Raw genomic sequence first — 20,941 nt, 5'->3', positions numbered from 1 at the left:
TCCATCTTGTGGGGGCCTACCAACTAGCGTCTTCCGATACGTGGTTGCCATTCTAGGACTTTACTGCCCCACCGGCCATCTGTCCGTCGAACTACTCGTATGTGCCCTGCCCACTGCCACTTCAGTTTCGCAATCAACTGGGCTATGTCGGTTACTTTGGTACTGTGCTCTGGTTCTCCTACGGATCTCCAATTTCTGATTCAATGTCGCAGGGAAACTCTGGCTCGAGTAACCTTTTTTTTAAGGACAATAAGGGGCGAGACGAGCAGGACGTTCAGGAATATATCTTACACGCTCAGAAAAATTCAAATTGCCTAATCCGCCTTTTTGACATGCTACGCTAGTTCACACCCCATTTCGCGTTCAGTCAAATTCACCCAAAAACAATATTATTTTGTGTACACATTATTAATTAATGATGTATTTTGACTTTCAGGACGAAATTGGTCTAAAGGAGTGGGCTTTATCGCTTCGATCCGCCCACAAATGCTCTCAAGAGCTTCTAGCTTCGATGGCCAAGAAAGCTGGCAAGATATACGGGACAGATGGTGCTAAAGAGCTGGCACTCGGCCGCCCTCCCCCCAACAACTCGCCGGCGCTCACCAGAGCTCCCAACGGGAACAACTAGCATGAGCTTCCCGCGTCCAATAAGGGCGCGAAGATGTTCCGACGATCCAAGAGCGCGGCGCAACTTATCAAGTGAACACACAATTCTTAAGCTGCTGGTCCACTGGTATAGCTATACATGGATGCGGCTTCTCTGATTTTTACAGCGAGCAATGTCGCATATTAATAAATGCATATGCACCCTAATGGACTTGTACTCAGAAGCATAAAATAAATCAATAAAACCATATCGACTGATAACTTGCATGACTGATAAAACTTTTCATCAAGATTTGCACAGATTTTTTGTTTTTCACATGGGATCTCTTCAATATACACTGAATTTTTACACACACTGTTATATGAGAATGTTAAATAATGCACAAGAACTTCATATAAAACATAAGAGTGACTAAGAGCAATTTTCCTGGTGACTGACACTCACTTCAATACACATTTGAACATATCATATGTTCATGGCAATTTTAAATATTGCAAAAGTTGGTTTGCATAGCAAGACCAGGGTAATGGATCAGCACCTTTATAGATTGTGACTTATGTTCATCGTTCATGATATTATTATATTGTGTACAGTGTTGTGCAGTGCTAGATAAAGTGATGTTCAGTGCTATATGTACAGTGATGAAAGAAATGGATTGTCAACGGAGTGATGTATTGGTAACTAACTGTAGTATGTATTGTGCAAGTAACGCTGAGCGTTTACAAGTAGATGTATTGAACTCTAGTGATGATTAGGACTGCCAATGATTACTAAACAAAATGCTATTCGCATTTTTATTATTGTACGAATTATGTGATAGTTCCGATCAAATTATATGTAATTAATGACTGCATTGAACATTTGTTTCAATTACAACAGTGTTTCCAAATTTCGATGATAGCTACGTTCTGTAATAATCATTTGCAATTAAATCAAATTGTGTAATTATTAATGTTCTGGATGTTGTTTGTATTTAACTATGTGGTAGGTATTGTATTGTAAAATATTACTAATGTAATGATGCTGATTAGGTGACTATGATAGCATATTGTGTTTGTGCAATAGAACAAAAATTTTGAATTTAATAATGTAATTTATATTTGATGCGACTATTAAACTAAAACCTTAAAATTTCATAAAATAACAAAATAATAATAATAGAACGCTTCAGAATATTCAAATTAATTAGAGTTTAGCACTGTATTCTATAGTATAACTCTATGACTATTGCACATAGAATAGAATAAAATTAATACTGTTAATTTATTTTATATCAGACGGCTCTCTCGTGCAGTTCTTAATTTATAAAAAATGTTCCTTTATAAGATTTTTCATAAAAATATAATTTAATTAATTATTGTACTTAAATGATTAATATTTTTACCGTTCTTGTTAATATCTGCTATTGAATTAAAAGATTTTTGTTAAATCGTAAAAGTTGTATAAGTGATTGTAAGTAGAAATAATATTCATTCAAGTAATATTGGCAATAATTTTTCTAACTACATGTAGATATGCTGAGTAAGAATAGGTTTAACAGCAGTGTTTAGAAAATTTTTAAAAGTCCTCTGTGTAACTTATTATATATATACCAACTCTTTTTGAATGTTTTCCATGTTTACTATATACAATTTAACTGCAAAGTAATATTCAACTGTTTAACTTTAAGAGTCCCTGCACACTTGGCATGTTGGTTGGTTGGTTGGTTGGGATATGTCAGTGAGCTACCAAACTAGATACCACAGTCGCCACAGCACACTGAGACAGTAATACATTTGTATGTACGTAGGAAAAGAGCTCCTTCTTTGCTCAAGGGTTTGTTTCTGTACTCCAAACAAATCTACAACTTCTAAATAACATAGTTCATACAACAACTAAAACTATCGGAATAATCTGATGAATAATTATCCCAAATTGTTGGTCTACTTTTGATTTCGATTATAAACCTTTCTGTATCGAAATTATCCATTGTAATTAACAATTAAGATATTAATATAAGCAATTAGAAAGCAAAACAGTGTACATTTTGTTGGTAACGGCGACTGGATGCGCCGCCTTAGTGTCCTATTGAAATATGACTCTGTGTGCTCATTCAGCCAAAGTTTATATAAAGGTGTTGCTATGTGTTTAAAATTTAATAATATTTTTTTAATGAATAAATTAATTTGGCTGCCAACTGTCTCAATGCACTTACATAGCTGCCAGACTTATATTGTGTTTGAAATCGCTTGAATAAACAGTCTTGATAGCCTGGCCGCATCATTCAGGCTGCTAGTGTGCAAGGGCTCTAAATCGTCAATACAAGGAAGGAAGTAATTTATAGCACAGCAAAGGCTTAAGTATTAATTTGGGATATTTCTTTTAATTTTCTATCATTCTAAAAAATGTACTCCGGCTCAAAATGATGCAACTTACTTTATTAAAAACTTTTAATTCTTCGAAAGCCAATTAACTTAAGGAGATACCAGTGTTGCCAAATGTTGCAAGTAATGGAAATTTTACATTAATGATGCAATGAAATATGATTCCTCCTTGTTGTTTTGTGACATTCTGTGATTATTTACTAATATTTTTGAATAGGAGGGAGTAAGGTTAACTTTACATATTCACATGTATGGTTCATAATTTTTTGAGAATTAACTATTAATATAATGTGATAGTTGAGAAAAAAAACCAACACATTCGGAGTTCTTCTCTCCATTCTAAATTAATAGAATTCTTCACTCTGATGCAGATTTATTTTTTATGTTTTAATTTCACTATCGGAAAGTCATAATTTTACATTTTATGCCTTATCTATAGGAGGCTTTATAATATTGTACATGTTTATAATATTTTTAACTATAAGTGTCTAATGAGCTACATAAGTGATAAATGTTTTTTTTTATGAGCAAGACAGTAATGTTCTTAATTTACCATGGATAATTAATTGGACATAGTTCCTGAAAATTATTCCAAGCCACAAACATCTCATTTTAAGGAATTCGTGTTTAAAGTTCAATAAATATTAGTGTATATACATACATAAGTCATGATGTCATTTAAAGAGTGACAGTAGGGCTGCCATTTTTTGTCAGTCCGTTAATATGAATCACATGATCAGTTTTGTGTTCTTAACTCAATTTCGACATGATTGTGGTTTGGAACGTTTTTCTGGAATTACTTACGTCCAATTTATTTAAGACTTTTGTTATTTTATTCCTTTGTTTAGTTGGTTATTATTGTATTTACTTGCTATCAAATGACTAGGGTCCACTAGGCTTGTAAATTGCGTTTAACCGAATCGCAGAAATTAGAATTCTTGTTTATTTGATGTAAAACTTGGTCTAATAAGGTCTAGCTCTGTTGGGAGTAATGGAAGCGCTTTGAAGCTGCTTGAGAGAAGTCCTTCGCCGTTACGTATAGATTCGACTCAGTGCTCCTCATTCGACGCGAGATTTAGTATTGGTATTTCAAATAATAACATTTCTCCATCTGATTTGTCCAAAACAAACAAATCATATACATTAATGAAGAGTTGCTATGAACAAATGAATGTATTTGTCTGATTCCGGGTCCACATATATATAATTAACCTATCAATGGTTGGCTGTTATTACTTATTTGTATGCACACAAGGACTAAAATTGTTTGACTAAAGTCGCTTCGGTTTGACGCGTTTCAGCTACAGTCGACCCGAGGCATTATGTTGTCATGTAATGATATAATATTTCAGGCCTTATTGTGAATTAATTGTTTATAGCATTTTGATACAATACTCTTGCGTATTTATTATTTACAATAGTTTCTTTTTATCTTAAACTAGTCTATTATTTTAGACATAACTAATTGTTATTTTGTATGAATTGGCCTGCAACAGTAATGAATTATGTAAATAGGCCATTATGTTTATAATCGCATTGAAACATGTTTGTGTTTATCCAATATTAGAGTAGCACTCTTCTCTTAGAGAAATATATATGCTGAATGTTATACTTTGATGAATCATGTGTCAAATAAACAGAGGAAGGATAGCATAACAAGAACAGAAAAGATTTTCAGATGTTCTTGCAATAACACGTTGAGTGCGTCGAATTGAGATTCATAAAAAATGTATCCTGTTGGTGGACAAAGCGGAGAGGGGAGTAGACAAGAGGAGATAAGCCGCAAAGCTGTCAGGTTATTTATGCTCCACCGCGCTGCTTGATCGCTGGACGCGGCACAAAATTCTATAGAAAAGTGAGACATCTCCTCTCCTCTCCGCTCGATTCATTTCCACCGAAGCTAAGCGGAGAGGAGATGTAGAGAAGACGAAATGTAATTCGTTATCAAAACACATCTCCTCTCCTCTCCACTTTGGTGGATAACGGGCCTTAGACTTATAGACGTCAGGTCTTGTCGATCCCAAAAAATGCAAGGTCTGATAGGGCTATTACTGGAGTCATTAGCTTCCACTTCCACTGGAGCGCCTCTCTATCCACGTCATAAAACAATGTTGTAAGGTTAAGAGTTGAGCAATAGATCACATGACATCAAATTTGCTTTCGCCTCACTACTGTTTCTTATTGGTCGCTGCTAATGAGATTTAAAGAAGAGGAGAGGGAAATTCAGTCATTATTCTGGAGTAGCCACGGCTACTAATCGTCTCTTGGTCATATATATATTAATTTATATTTCTAATTTTCATTGGTAAATATCTCATGCTTACGTGTATCGTTTCTTCTCTGTTATTAGCATGATTTTGACAAAATATATTTTTTTTTATGAGGATGACTACTATCCTGTTCAATGCTTTTGTTGTCGTATTCTATTGGGATTCAAAGAATCTCGAGAAAAGTTTGTAAGTTTAATATATTAATTTAGTGAGGCGGTCTGAAGGGCGCCGTAGCTAGTGAAATTACTGTGTAAATGAGACTCAACATGTTATGTCTCAAGGTGACGAGCGCAATTGTAGTGCCGCTCAGAATTTTTTGGGTTTTTCAAGAATCCTGAGTGACACTGCATTGTAATTGGCAGCCCGTATCAATTACCATCAGCTAAAGGTCCTGCTCGTCTCGTCCCTTATTTTCATTAAAAAAAAATCTAAATAAATAAGTCTATGCTTGAGTTGTCTATGATGTTTCATTACATACTCTATACTATGTCGAGTAATTTGTTTGAGGAATACTATTGTTATCTGACAATCATTTTCTTTTTGGTATTATTTATACTGTATATATATTTACTATCTCAGTAGCATATAAAGCTATATATAACACTAGATGCTAGTCAATTGAATTTATAACCTGGAATTTGGATTGTAATTTAGATAAACGTTAACTGTAGTGTAGCAGTATTATAGTTAAGTAGATTGATAAATTAATTGTTTTGTAATTTCTTATTCTCATACAAATACTGTATACATCCACCATCTTTGATTTTCACTGTTTAGTTTAAAAATGAAATAAATTTTATCATGTATTTTTATATTTTGTTTTAAACTATTTATTTAATTTAATTTATTATAATATTCTCAACATTCCGATATGCAAGATATATAGATTATGTTTCGTTTGCGTGAAACATGCATTTAATATATTTTTTAATTATTTTTCCCGTGTTGTTTGAATATTTGCGAAAGGTTTTAAATCCGTTTATAAATTGTCTGGATCTGCATCAGATGTGTAACAGTAGGTGCGTACCTCTCTTAGAATATATTTTTATTGTGAACCTACATTACGTGTAGTAAAATGTTAATTTAATCAGTTTGCTGTTTAATTTCTTCGTGTTATCATTCCCGGCACATATAATCTTAGATCATTTACGGCCGTTCCCAATATTCAGTCTATCTCTTACTTGAGATAAAAATCGTATCTATCGTTGACTTTTCTGTCCCAATAAACTCAACGACGGTAACTCACCTTATCCGTACACGCTGTCTGACAATGGGACGACGTGTACCAGCGATAGAAGTTTGTATGAAAATTGCAATACATGCGTCCCACTATAAGGCAGTCTCAGATTATTGACAGCTAAATACTGATAGTAGAAGGTAGTAATTAATCTCTATCTGTAGTTAGTATATTGGGAACGGCCGTTATACCTTTAGATAGACTTTCACAGCTGTGAAAACGTCGAAAGAAGCTCAATTTGACAGTTAACCTCTATTTTGAGCAATGCACCCAGACTTACACAAAGTGACATACAAATCGCGAGTGTAAGACGTAGCTTGTCACGCTTACTACAGTAATAAACCTGGCTTGTTTTCATCGGTTGTCTAGCAGCGGAGGCTCTATCTAGAAGTTAAGTTATCTAAGCTTCTAATAAATTATTTAGTAGCACAGGTCACGGACTGGTAAAAAACCTTTATGCTAGTGTGTGTGCGGTTACGGGGTATACCAGTTACACAATCTTTTCTCCCTTAAATAATCATATATCCACAAATACGTTTATATTATTGTTTTTACGCTTTTTCACAACGCACGACGGAATTATTAAAACATTTATTGCGACGCAAACTGATCTGTCACAGACGATGGCAAATCTCATAATGGCGGCCGATCGGCTTGTATTAGTGTAAGTGTATGCGTGGGGCTATGTATTTACACGTTTACCGCCTTTTTTTGGTGCCTCACTGTTGGGTTAGGTGACACGGACTCCTTATTTTTTTTACTCGTCGGTGGCATAGGTATGTGTCTCTATTACACTCATCAATTACTTAAAGTGAACAGGCACGCGTAAAGCTCTGTCAGTGTTATTACAATAAAGTTAAACATGTATTGACTTGTTTATAAAACTTCTATTACTTTTCTGTGTCTCTCTGTTGTTTAACAGTCAACAATACTTTGACATTGCTTATATTTAAACACATGTCGAAGTTTTTCCAAGGTGTGTCCAACATCAGTAGGTATTTAATAAGTTCTATGTAAAATGTTACAATATTTAAAAGATGCCATTGAGTGTCAAGATACCACGCACACAATCATCTAATAGTTGTCAAAATACAAAAGCAATTGTTCTTAGGTAGTGCGGTATCTAGTTGGAGAGGAGCGATTGGCCCTGCCCACATACAAAGGAACGGCATATGAAAGGTCTCAATTCTCTTACTCACCTCGCCTCCACATATTCCTCTTTCTCATGCGTTCTATGTTTTTCCCTAGCCGTTGGACAATTTTTGCATATTATCGGCGCCAAGTATGACAAGTAGTTCTTTAATCTGGGAAAACGACAAGGAAAGCTTTAGCTGCTACATCTAGCCGGGGCCATCCCAAGACTAACCCAAAAAATAAACGTAGTCCAGTGCCTACCAATGCAGTAAGAAAAACTTTAAAAAGGTTAAAACTTAGTATTCCGTAGCACGAGAGGGGGAAGGAGGAAGGGTGGGAGTGGGGGGTGCCCCCTCACCCCTGATACTACTCCCATTACAAGGTAATGCACTGTTCCAGAGAAAAATGCGTTATCACCTAACCCCAAACTATTTTTTGAAGGGTTTGGAAGGTTCCCCCTTCCCTCCCCAATTTGTAAATAGTGACGAAAGAAAGGAAAAGGGGGGGGGGAACGTCTACAATTCGGTTCTAGCACTCGCCGGCCGCTGCCGTGGTACGCTACGCGAGCCGAGGCTCGTGCGTTGTTTTAACTGTTCTATCATAATCTAACCAACCTATAAATTGTAGTTGATAGAACTTCCGTGCAATATTATAGTGCTACTACTCTTATTACAAGGTAATGCACAGTTAAATAAGAAAACGGTACATTAGCTGCTGTTTACAAACAATCAAACTGTGTTCGTCTGTTAAATTCAAATAATTTTATTCAAAATAGGATTTAAAGTCACATAATGGACGTCAAAACTACCACACATTCGAAAATGTATGCCTCAGACCTGAGAAGAACGGTTGGAAGAAACTCAGCGGGTTTCTGTTTTTGATAAAATGTAGCTGACCTACCTATATAATAAAATTTTTTCACAGCAGAACTGTCAAACCGTGCGTCAATAAATTCTCTCTCGCAAATACTTATATAGTATCGTTTTTACACTGTTTGCACGACGGCATTTTTAAAATATTTAATTAAGACGCAAACTGATCTGTCACAGACGATGACAATTCTCATAATGGCCGCCTATCGGCCTGTAGCAGTGTAAGTGTGTGCGTGGGGCTATGTATTTACACGTTAATCGGCTTATTTTTTTACTAGTCCGTGATTAGACCTATAGCAATACACCGATGAAAAACGCAACGCAAAAACGCAATTTTGTGTTGTGATTGTGACGTGATGCGAGTACATAAAACAGAACAGAGAGAGAAAAATTCTACAAACTATTGTTTTGACTTCAATTGCTCTAATCAATCCCCTATTAGATTTTCTTCATCATCTATAATGGACGGCCTGTATCAATTTTATTATAGACTAGCTGACCCGGCAAACGTTATTTTGCCATATAAATTATTTTTAGAGTTAGACCGTTTCTTGGACATTGCTTTATTTTTATAAAATAAAAAAATACCGTTTTCGTTTTCAAGGAAATAACGAAAAAAATTCTAACCTCAAAACGGGTTATAACACGTAAATAAAACGCTACATGAGCATTGGCATGGCGGCGGGAGGTTAAAAGCTGCAAATTGTAAATGTAAAACAGTGAAATGAAACGTATAAAATAGGGACAGACTAGACAGCTTCATCAATGATTTTTTTAGACTAAAGAGGCTACAACCCAGACTTGTAAATACAGTTTAAAAAAAAACAATAATTATTATTCGATCATTTTTCGTTTATTACCTATATTGTAATGTTTATTCTGTTTCTAACGTTGTTACTAGTTGCACGAATGTTCCTGTGTTCGGTTTCATGTTCAGCTTTTAGCCTCCCGTTTTATTTACGTGATTTACTCGTTTTGGGTTAGAATTTGTCTTCGTTATTTTCTTGGAAATGGTGCATTACCTTGTAATAAGAGTGGTAGCATTATAATCGTTGCATTAAGCTCTATCAACTACAATATTTTTGCCTCCTAATTCGTGCTACGGAATACTAAGTCCAACCCTATAACAAAAAGAAAAGCTGTAATGAATGACCACAGTGCATCTATTCTGATAATAAAGGTTTTGCTTCTCCATAATCTGAGGTATCTAATCTATGTCCCTAATGATAAAAATATAGTTGTCAAACGGCTACGTCAATCAACAAATATATATAAACATGGAAGCGGGGCAAACGCATTAAACAAAACGAAAAATGTATCCACAGATGAAGGCATAATGTCTGATATAGTATTTTTTTCTTCATTACTCATTTGCATATCATTGGGATGCTATTATAAAAAGATAAGTGACGCTGGTTTGAAACGAAATTATGGCACCGGTTTGGGTATTTTACTAGCTTGTGTGATCTGTGGACAACAAATATTTTACACCGCGATCATGGTTTGGGGGAATCTTATCATTATAAAATGTTGCGATCGACGGTAAGTCTCATCTTACTATTACTTATATTACCGATTACCACAAGGAAGCTCATTCTATAGGTTTGTAGTACGTGGAAGAAATCTCCTTGAAAAGCGCTCACTGTGGAGTACCGCCACACATCCAGATGGTGGGGATTATATCCTAATTTGTGGCGTGTCGTGCGAGGGTGGAATTCGGTGGCAGGAATCAGATGAAACAGCTCTTCGGAACACTCCCTGTGATAAATGACGCAATGAACTATAAACAAAAATAATAAACAAGAAACGCGATGAAGCGATATTTCTACACAACGCCAAGTTATCCAGCCATTCACAGAGCACTGGGTCCCTGACAATTTGAGCTGCTCTGCGTTCAAATGGATCGAGCTGATACTGGGGTGCGCAAGACCAGAGATGTCGGCAATACTCCATATGTGGCCGGACCTGCGCTTTATAGAGCGCTAGAATGTGGGCCAGCTTGAAGTATTGCCGTGCTCTATTTATGACGCCCAGCTTCTTCGAAGCCAATTTGGCTTTGCCCTCCAGATGACCACGGAATTGGCAATCGCTCGAGATTTCGAGACCCAGTATTCCGATAGGGAATTAAGGAAAGTGTTGTGGAAGAGCGATGATACGACAAATGGGGTTTTTCTTAGTGGTAAACTATTTACCCCATTCCGCGACCTTCTCGCGATAGGACTCGATAGAAGACACAAGTTTCTCCCGGCACTGGTCGACGGTTACCTGCTCGTAAGTGAAATTTTTTTCTGTATAAGTGAGGGCAAAGGACGAGAGGCTGGACACCTCAGTATATCAGCTAGGGAGTACACAAAAGTAGACTAAACGAGCTGTATTCACATCAGTCAATGTCTGATATTTTATACGGCAAAGGCTGTAGAACTCAATCTGTTCGCTAGAGTGAACGACCAATGAGGAGTTTTTTGAATGGATATAATAAGGAACGTGACGAGCAGTATGTTCAGCTGATGGTAATGTATTCATGCAGTGCCGCTCAAGATTCTTGAAAAACCTAAAAATTCTGAGGCGGCCCTACAATTGCGCTCGTCACCTTGAGACATAAGATGTTAAGTCTCATTTGCCCAGTAATTTCACTAGCTACGCCGCCATTCAGACCGAAACACAGTAATGTTTACACATTATTGCTTCACGGTAGAAATAGGCGAAGTTGTGGTACCCATAATCTAATCGGCTTTCTGTGCAAAGGGGCCTCCCACTGGTTCCACTTGAAGATCAAAAGAGTGTTAATGCCGAGTGGTATTCCTCCATTTGTATACCCAATGTGTCAAAAAAAGTACGCGAAAGACGACCAAATAGCCGCATTTTCCCACATCATGATAACGCTTCTTCACACACGGCCAATAAAACTAAGTCATTTTTAGCTTCCGAAAAAGTACAACTCGTCACCCATCCTGCACATAGGTAGCTCCGACCTAGCACCCTGTGATTTCCGTATTTTCCCCAAAATCAAAGATTTGATGAGAGGTTTCACTTTTACCAATTCCGAAGAGGCAGTGATAGCGTTCAATCAGCACGTAGAAAACATGCCTACAGATCTGTGGTCCCCCTGTTTTAAAAAATGGTTCGATCGCATGAAAAAAAATTTAAATGTCAAGGAGAGTATTTTGAAAAGCAGTAAACATAATATTTTGTTTATAACATATTGTTACAATGCACTTACACCCTACCCATTACAATGCAGTGAGATTCTCAACTCAGGATTCTTGAGAAGCCCAAAAATTCTTAGCGGCACTAAAATTGCACCACCACCATATTACCGTGAGACATAAGATGTTAAGTCTCATTTGCCCAGTAAAATCACTAGCTACGGCGCCCTTCAGACTGAAACAGTAATGTTGACAAATTTCTGCTTCACGACATAGGCTGGGGATGCCGGCTAGATTACGGATACCACAACCGGCTAGATTACGGATACCGTTGTGGTATCCATAATCTAGCCGGCATCCTGTGCAAAGGATCCTCCCACTGGGGGTTGCTCTAAGCTACCTAACTCGTATCGGTTCGGAAATATTGCATCCGAAAATTGGTTGCACAATGTAACTGCTAGGTTAGGTTAAGAAACATCTTGGGGTCCTCACCGGCTTCTCGGAGTACTAATAATAAATTTGCAAAGTAGGTATTTTTACCCGTTCCGGCGTTCTTTACACCTGTCTAATCAGAAATAGTGCCCGGCTATTGTTGCTATATCGTTCAAAAAGTTAAACTGAATTGTTTTTTATGATAAATTTATAATTTCAGATACATGCACCAGTTGTGTTTGACATTCACGTGGATTTTTTTAATTTATCTACATTTTAATACCTACACTAAATATGCTCTGTGGATATATCAAGCAATGGCTTTGAGGTTAGTTGGCTTAGCCTTTGAAATGCACCATGCACAGCTGGCAAAATCTGATCAAACGAAGAGCAATTCAAGACTCAATATGGGAGATTTTGATTTCTTAACGAAAGATCCATCTGCAGTCGAAATAATAACTTACGCGTATTTTTTTATAGGATTGCATAAAGGTAAGTGTTAACATTCAATTAAACATTGACTGACACTTAATTTTTACAAATAAATGGCCAGATTTGTACATTATTGGTGTACAAATTATTTAGAAACCAGCCAGTCCTATGGAAAAAAGTTGAATGTCAAAGTTGTAGTTAATAAAATGATCTATACAACTTTTGTTGTCACACTTTTTTCACATGGTAACCTCAAAATTAATGTGAAAAATTCATTTTTTTATTTTATATTTTCCACTTCTCGACTTCAGATCGCCTATAATTTATTTTTCCTTTCATTTGTGTTATATTCTCTTCCTTTTCCAATAGGTTTCATCCTTCTATTATTATTTTTTTGGTTTCATAAATTATCGACCCTGGTCTAAAAATGAATTAACTCGCCAGCCGATGAAAGATATTAGATGGCTAATAAGAACATTCATGAAATAGAAACATAACTAATACCAATAGTACAGACGCAAATGTTACATGTCGCCATTGCTTATGATGCTCTCAAAGATGATAAATCATGTTAATTTATCAATTTACACGTGTGCTATTTCCACTCCGAAGATTTATCGTACGAAAAATTATACGAATTAATCAGAAAAAAGTATTTCTTTTTATTTATATTGAAAGACTTAATTTCAGGACAGATATTTTTTATGATATTATAATGATGGTAAATAACACGTCTCGCCCCCTATAATGTGTAAACTAAATACTAATAATATTAATTATAATGCTGGTAAACAAAAATTTGAAAAGCGCCGCGATTCCATACCTTGAGACAAGACGTTAAGAGTTACACCCAAATTGTGCTCGCATATATTGCTTGGCGGCCGCCGGCCATGGACGTACTATAAGCACGACTCACAATTCGGTCTATGTCGTAGGTATATTGTCGAAACCGTAATATTACAATTTCACTAGTGATATAGTATTATAATAAAATTGTAGATTGTCAATCGACTTCATTTCTCACAATTTAACAGCCTGGTTGACATTGCAATGTCACGGGTGCACTACAGTGATATTATAATAAATCTAGGTATCGATATATCTCGACGAGTACCGATTCGGTTCAGGCATTCGCCGGCCGCTGCCGCGGCACGCTACGCTCGGCTTGTGCGTCGTGGTTAACGGTATAATTTTGTTTTTGGTATACCTCCTAGTGGACAAAGGCTAATTCGTTTATATTACAATTAATTTATTACACTTATGCAAAACTAAAAAATATTGACTATAAAATAAATACAAAAAACAGACCAATCAGAGCCGGCCTCAAACTAATGACCTGTAAAATTGTCAAAATATAATTGGCTTACAATATCGCTATAGTGTACCCGTGACATTTCAATGTCACTAAAACCAGGCCGTTTAATTGTAAGAAATGAAATCGATTGACAATCTATCGTTTAATTATAATATTACTAGTGAAATTGTAATATCTTACAATATACCTGCGACATATATATATATACGTATTAACTTTGACATCTCTCTCGCACATCCCGAACCACATTCGTCGGCGATGTGTTCTGTTGGGGTTCTTACCTACCTCAAATACGACACTCCATCTTTTTAAGTTTGAATATGCTGTTATTTGGATAGCTTTTCACTGAACACTTAGTCACTTTGAGCTCTGTGGGCTTATATATTTCAGGTCCATATTACAGATGGAAAACGTTTGAGGACCACTTTAGTTCGAATTTCAGTTCGCTTGGTGACTATAGAGTTATCACAGAACATAAACTCAAAAAGGTCATACTGTGTTATATTGGCTTTTTGTTGCTACGGATGAAGTTTTCAGATGAGGTGAGATTTATGACATGTAGAGGGTTTAATAGATAACCTGTAAAATTGTTAAAAAATTATTGCCTTACAATATCACTATAGAGTACCCGTGACAATACAATGTCACTAAAACCAGGCCGTTAAGTTATTGTTACTTACCTAGTAAAGATATATCCCACTACATTTATATGACGTCACCAATTTAATTGTATATGTTAGATAGACAGCCGCTGGTGCTCAAACAAATAGCACTTACCTATAAAGTAACCAGACTGTTTTACTTTATCACGCCACTCATCATTTTAGGATACCTTCTGATTACCATTACCCCCACACATATCCTAAAAAACTATAGCCCAGCTGCTTTATCAATAATATATTAATATGACTTAGAAAAACTTATACCTTGGTAATATTTCAACAGTAGGTCTATCCCAAATCCTTGTATCGTATGGACAGCACAGCATAAATCATCCACTTTCAAGTAGGTACCTATATCTTAAAGTACTTTGTGTCATACCCTAAGAGACACACGGAAAAGTCACCGCGAGGTCATCAATACGTCATTTATCTAGTTATCGTGGAATTCGTTAAAAAAATCAAGTAGGTTAAGTAATCTTATTACATAATTAAAACGAGAATCCACAAGTACTCTCCTTAAATATTTAAGTTAGTGTTTCATCAATATGCTGTATATAGGAACTACATTAGATTGTAACAAATCAAAATAAAGAATTTCGCTCTTTGAATTTAATTACATTAAAAAAAAACGATTTGTAGTTGTAATGGAAACACGGAGTGATCGTGGAACTGTCTAAAATGTTAGATCATTCATACGTCTAGATAGACTATGACAGCTGTGAAAACGTCGAAAAAAAATTGAATTTATAACTAATCCCTATTTTGAGCAATTCACGCACAGTAGTCAAGTGTCATACAAATCGCGTGTGTATGACGTAGCTTGTTACGCACACTAAACTAATATTCCTGGCCTGTTTTTATCGGTTGTCTAAGAGCAAGAGACTATCTAGACGTATAAATTATCTAAGCCTAAAAGAATGTCAAAAAATCACGAAAAAGTGCCCCACAACTTAAGAGATTTGAATCTCTGTCGCCGTGTTAATGACAAATTGGTTAAGTACATGAGTAACGTTAGGTCCTGGCCAGTCCAGAAACTTCAGAAATTAACGCAAAAAAGAAGCAATCAACGACATTTACGTTTGCATCCTATCGTATTCATCATTTTGTATGTCTGTTTTCACGTTGGTAAAGTGGTGGTAAGGTGTTCAGTATTTCAATACTGAGCATGCCCGCTGACCTCCGTTTGGTAGAAAATATAATATCAATGATGTTACTATAAACGACAACATTTTAAGAATATCACTGCATATGCAGTAAAAAGTAACCTCAGTATCTAACTATAGATAAATTGAAAATTGAGAACGTGTATTTATCCGTGCTCTCTGAACAGCTTTTTTTTAATTCTGGTAATGTGTCTATAAATACATCCCCACAGTCTCACAAATAGCATTATAATATGATTTCGACTCACGGGATCTGGTGGAGAATTGTTATAGGTTGGTTCTGGCAGACGGCTGATGCAGTAAGCCCGCACGCCTAGGCACACGCAAACTGAAAGAATTTAGTGGTGGCGGACAACCGTTATTGCACAGGAATATCATGTCAAAAAGTTTTATGGCTGTAGACAAACAATAGTTTAGAGTCCAGAATGCTTCCTGCGCTGCAATTTGTCACTATGCGACACAGGTCTTTTCATCAACTTAAGTCACTAAACAGTCAACTCAAGTAACTTTTTCAATGTAAGGTCAACCAGGAATCTTTTCTGTATGCGTTATGATCTGAATTGTTGCACATTTGAGGCAACCAAACAATATACAATATCACCCCGCTAGTAACTATTGTAAATGGCACGTTGGATTGCTAAATAGTCTAACTCTACTCCAATAATAAGGCGTCCTGCCTTATTTTTTTGCCTTTGAAAATGTACCTACCATCTACCTCCATTGGAGAATGGTGTGAATTTATGATAATAGTAAGGGGAATTAAGGGATAAACCCTTAATTACTTTTGTGCTTGTAGTATTACGATGGTTTAATGCTATGTTGAGTTATAACATGTAGGTATCGTAGACTATAAAAAAACTTTAATAATAGACCAATTATTTCAGATGTATTATACGAAAAAATTTTACACAAACTTCGGCTCAGATTTTCGTTATTTGTACAATATACCACATCTGGTGATGCATTTCCTGTACCATCAGATCATAATGCTACTGTGCACAAGTGTGTGTACGGAAGCCGGGTTCGGCGTGTATCCTGCTATATGTACCCCACTGCCGGGGGCAGGACCTACGACACGAATCAGTATTCTAAAAGTATTACGGTAAGTAAAATAAATGTGCTGTTTAGAAAAATGAAGAAATCGTAAATATGGACGTCAGTTTTTTGTTCTAGCAATAATACATGATGCCTTTTGTTCACCATAATCATCATCATCAGCCAGAAGACGTCCTCTGCTGGACAAACGCGTCCCCCAAAGATCTCACGACGATTGGTCCTGCGTTGCCCTCATCCAACGTATTCCTTACAATACCAACACTGCGTATACCGGTACGTGGTCGCCATTCGAGGACTTTTCTGCCCCACCGATCACCTGTCCATCGAACTATGTGCCCTGCCCCCTGCCACTTCAATTTAGCAATCATTTGAGCTATGTTGGTGACTTGGGTTCTCCTGTGAATCCCCTCATTTCTGATTCGATCTCGCAGGGAAACTCGGAGCAAAGCCCTCTGAGCGACCATGAGCTTTCTCATCAGGCCCATAGTTAGCGACCACGTCTGCGTACCGTAAGTCATCACTGGCACTGGTTGAAAAACTTTTAATAATGAAAGTGTATCATTATATGAATATCGGTAGCAGGGAGTAAGAAACAATGCATAGGCTTAATAAAACTTCAAATTAGCGTGAAGGTCGTAGAAATTGACTATCAAAGTCGAAGTCGAATATACTTATTAACGTTTTATTAATAAAAATTTACCCAAGTGATATGTGACCGTTTAGATAGAGCAAGGCAATAAGTTACGCCGGCTTACATTCTAGCGCTCTTACAGTTCCGGCCATATATGGAGTATTGTTCTCATTGGTCTGGTATCAACTCGGAACAATTTTACCGCGTGTTACAGCTGTTCAAAGTGTCCGAAATCCAGTGTTCTGTGAATGGCTAGATAACTTGGCACTGAGTAGATACGATTCATTATGTGCCTTTACAGCATTTATCACGGGGAGTGTTTCGAATTGCTGGTTGCCCACATACCTGCTGCCGAATTCCGTCTTCAAACGACACGCTTCCATTGCGCGGTATTTGCAGACCGATGCGACATGGGTACCCACAAAGGAATTGCATATGAATACCTTCCTAAAGGGTTGGCAAAATGGCCGAATATGTCGTTTGCCCTCTTCTTCCATAAAAAATCTAGCTAGATTAGAGAAGCGATTTTTAATAACATTTTACAACTTTTAGCAATGAATCAACCGAAAAAGCATTTGAAGAAGAATATAATTTTTCTGCAATAAAATGTTTCCACACTGAGAGAGTCATAATGGGACCAAGGATGAGGGACACGATACGAAGTTGGTACATGCCCACACGGTTCTGGTTCTGGGCGAATATTTACAAAAGCGTCATAAAAGCGAACAAAGAAGTTCGGTTTGTAATTTGTTGTTGGATATTTTGTTGTTATATAAATATCGAACGCTTTACGACTACGACAACGGAACGTTGAATGGTACTGCGTCTTTTCCGTAAGTTTCTAACTTGCACTTTCTACATCTAATCAAGAATTTGATAACCTAAAAATCCTTTTGAATTTTATTGACCGATCTAGGCTTTTTTTATGGAGGAAAATACATTTACGTATTGAGGACCCCGAAACGGGTCCATATGTCAGGCTCGGGTAACACCCCCTACTGACTAAAAACCTCCTCTATGCTGATAGCCCTGAAGGCCTTATAGGCCTGTTTGCCCTGGTTCTTTGATTTAGTTTTATAGTTGACTTTGCAGGTATCTAATGCTCGTCTCAGAATGGCTCAGGCCATTCAGGACCTGAGTCTGGGTATACATATTTACTCTCAATCCATTCAAATATATACTCTTGTAATTATTTAACAAGACACTGCAGAATAATTAATTTAATCCCGAGCTAGACATTATATACCCTTCGCAACCCCTCTCCTCGCCTCATAGTTCACACCGTTACACTAGCGCCACCTCAGACACCCGCTGCTCACTTCACTTGACTCGTTACAATATTTTGTGTCTGTTACAGAAGCGCGATTTCGTTTCTGCTCTGGACGATGTGGGTGGGACCTAGCGTGCCTCATCTCGTAGTTTCGGCAACGCTCTGGGTCCACATACATCTGGAAACTGAATACAGTAACCTGTACGATACAGACGGACCTGTAAATTTCTCATTTTATTTTCACCTACCATTTAATTTCTGTGTTTGTCAACATAATAGTATTAATACCAAAATTTATGCATGGTGTGGGACACGTACCCGCGCCTCTCGGGTTCAGTCCGAGCGCATTTACCAACTAAGCCAACAACGATGCGTATTTTTATACAATCTACCAAATCGTAATGGGACCACACGGGAAGCACCAGCTTTCAAATAAAAAAATAATTATTAAAATCGGATCACCCAGTCAAAAGTTCTGATTTAACAAACCGACGAACTGAGAACCTCCTCCTTTTTTGTTGGTTAAAAAGTTCTGTTTATTAAACTTTGTTCAAAAAAGGGGATTTTTAATGATTTATTGCACAAATAAGTACTAATACACAACAACAACGGTCTTACCGTTGTTGTTGTGAAATATAATACTATTGAGCGATCACGTAGGAGTTACTTCTGGGCAGTAGAGATTTATTTATTAATAAATTTTGAAGGAACAACGAACTACGCGATGTAAACCTAAATGATTTATGCTGTAAGGGTTCTTGCAACCTGAACCTGGCATTTTGGCAAATAGAATCTCAATTGATTCAATACTGGTTCTGGATCATTACATCATTGGCACAATAGGCGGTGGAGATCACCTTTCGTGAAGTGAACCCAATGAAATTATTAAAAAGTGATTAGCCTTGTAAAAGTATTTTATTTATTTTCAGATGAAACTGCCGTGGGATATTGGATTCTCCATAATGAGAATGTTTTGCCTGATTTACCTGACGCCATGTTTAATTATTAATAATAATACGTACGCCGTGTTGAGATATTACAATTCCATATTCTGGGTGTATCATATTGTGTTGGTCGCGTTGATGATCGCGTCTGTAGTCATCTACAAGTGGAGGGGCGGAGACGCGGTCACGTGATTCTGTATTACACGTTGTTGCAAGCCAAAAAGTGTTTTATTTATATTAGCATAAGACTTAAGACCTCCACGACTATCTGATCTGCGTTGCCCTCATCCAACCTACTCTAGCGATTTTGACCAGATCGTCGATCCATCTAATGGGGGGCCATTCATTTAAGCAATGTGCCCTGCCCAGTGTTACTTCAGTTTCGCAATCATTCAGGCTATGGCGGTGACTTTGGTTTCGTTTTGTCAATAAGGCCCGACACTGCGTCAAGCGGGCGACCGCGACGGGCACCCGTCGCGTGTCTACGCGCGTGGACACGCGGGCGGGTTGCGTGGGCACGCGACGGTACCCGTCGCGGAGACCGTCTATCGCAGTGTCGCTAGTTCAATTTTAGCGGCGTGCATGTATAGTCATGTCCATGGAGAACTTATTGTATTATTACGTAGCAAAACAACGACGACTAGCAAAAAAGAAACGACAGCCAGTAAGCCCGTTTATTGAATCTAGGTTGCTGTGCGGGGAATTTGTTGCAAAGTTCAGTATATTAAGAGAAAATGAAAATTCATTTTACAATTATTTTAAAGTATCGGTACAGATCTATGACGAATTATTTTCGAAACTGGAACCATATTTGAAGGTGAACAATTTAAGAGTAAAATCAATCAGTCATATCACCATTAGAAAGGCTGGCAATAACATTGCGGTAAGTAAAAAATAATAATTTGTTCTTCATCATCTTTATTTTTGCTAATAATAACTAATATTATTTCTTTGGTCAAAAATCACTTTTATAAGCAGTTTTTTTTACCTACACGTATAATATTTATTATTATTACTAATTAACATTATTTATTTGGTCATAAATCACAGTTTTTTTACTCGTACAATATTTATTACATAGCATAATTATTTTAATACAATACTAATTATTAACATTTTTTTTAACTTTGCAAGAACTTCAGTTCAAATGTAATCCAATAAACTAATACTTTTCACATTAAAAAGCTTATCGGATTACATTTGAATTGAAAGAATTTTCAGAGTTAAACAAAATCACACCTTATATCTAATGTTAACCACCTAGGTAATATATACAATCAAATTTTATATTTCAATGCAATGCTGTCAGTCGACACATCCACCTTAAAGGTATTTTTTGTTATTAATAAAACCAATATTTACTAAAGCAGTCTTAATAATATTCTTGAAGTCTTTATTCTCATATAA

General features: G+C 36.6%; 2 protein-coding genes across 4 annotated transcripts in view; both read left to right on the top strand.

The window, feature by feature from the left end:
• Positions 1–6,330, top strand: part of LOC126977889 (G protein-coupled receptor kinase 1) — an 87,991-nt gene extending 81,661 nt beyond the window's left edge. For both annotated transcript variants that reach the window (XM_050826519.1, XM_050826518.1), the window contains exon 16: positions 437–6,330. In XM_050826519.1, coding sequence (XP_050682476.1) covers positions 437–628 — 192 coding nt within the window. In that variant the 3' untranslated portion in view covers positions 629–6,330. The remainder of the gene's footprint in view (positions 1–436) is intronic.
• A 3,435-nt stretch (positions 6,331–9,765) lies between these two features.
• Positions 9,766–19,746, top strand: LOC126977891 (lysophospholipid acyltransferase 7-like). Of its 2 annotated transcripts, XM_050826523.1 has the most exons (7): positions 9,766–10,025; positions 12,282–12,553; positions 14,199–14,350; positions 16,518–16,735; positions 17,873–18,058; positions 18,678–18,810; positions 19,520–19,746. In XM_050826523.1, the coding sequence occupies exons 1-7, from the start codon at positions 9,820–9,822 to the stop codon at positions 19,724–19,726; spliced, it is 1,374 nt and encodes a 457-aa protein (XP_050682480.1). In that variant the 5' UTR covers positions 9,766–9,819; the 3' UTR covers positions 19,727–19,746. The 2 variants fall into 2 exon arrangements, with proteins under 2 accessions (XP_050682480.1, XP_050682481.1); XM_050826524.1 differs by lacking the exon at positions 9,766–10,025 and having other exon boundaries at positions 12,405–12,553; positions 14,212–14,350.
• Positions 19,747–20,941: the final 1,195 nt, after the last annotated feature.

Source organism: Leptidea sinapis, chromosome 46 (assembly GCF_905404315.1).
Source record: "Leptidea sinapis chromosome 46, ilLepSina1.1, whole genome shotgun sequence".
Taxonomy (NCBI): Eukaryota; Metazoa; Arthropoda; class Insecta; order Lepidoptera; family Pieridae; genus Leptidea; species Leptidea sinapis.
This window is presented reverse-complemented; position numbering and strand designations above follow the sequence as displayed.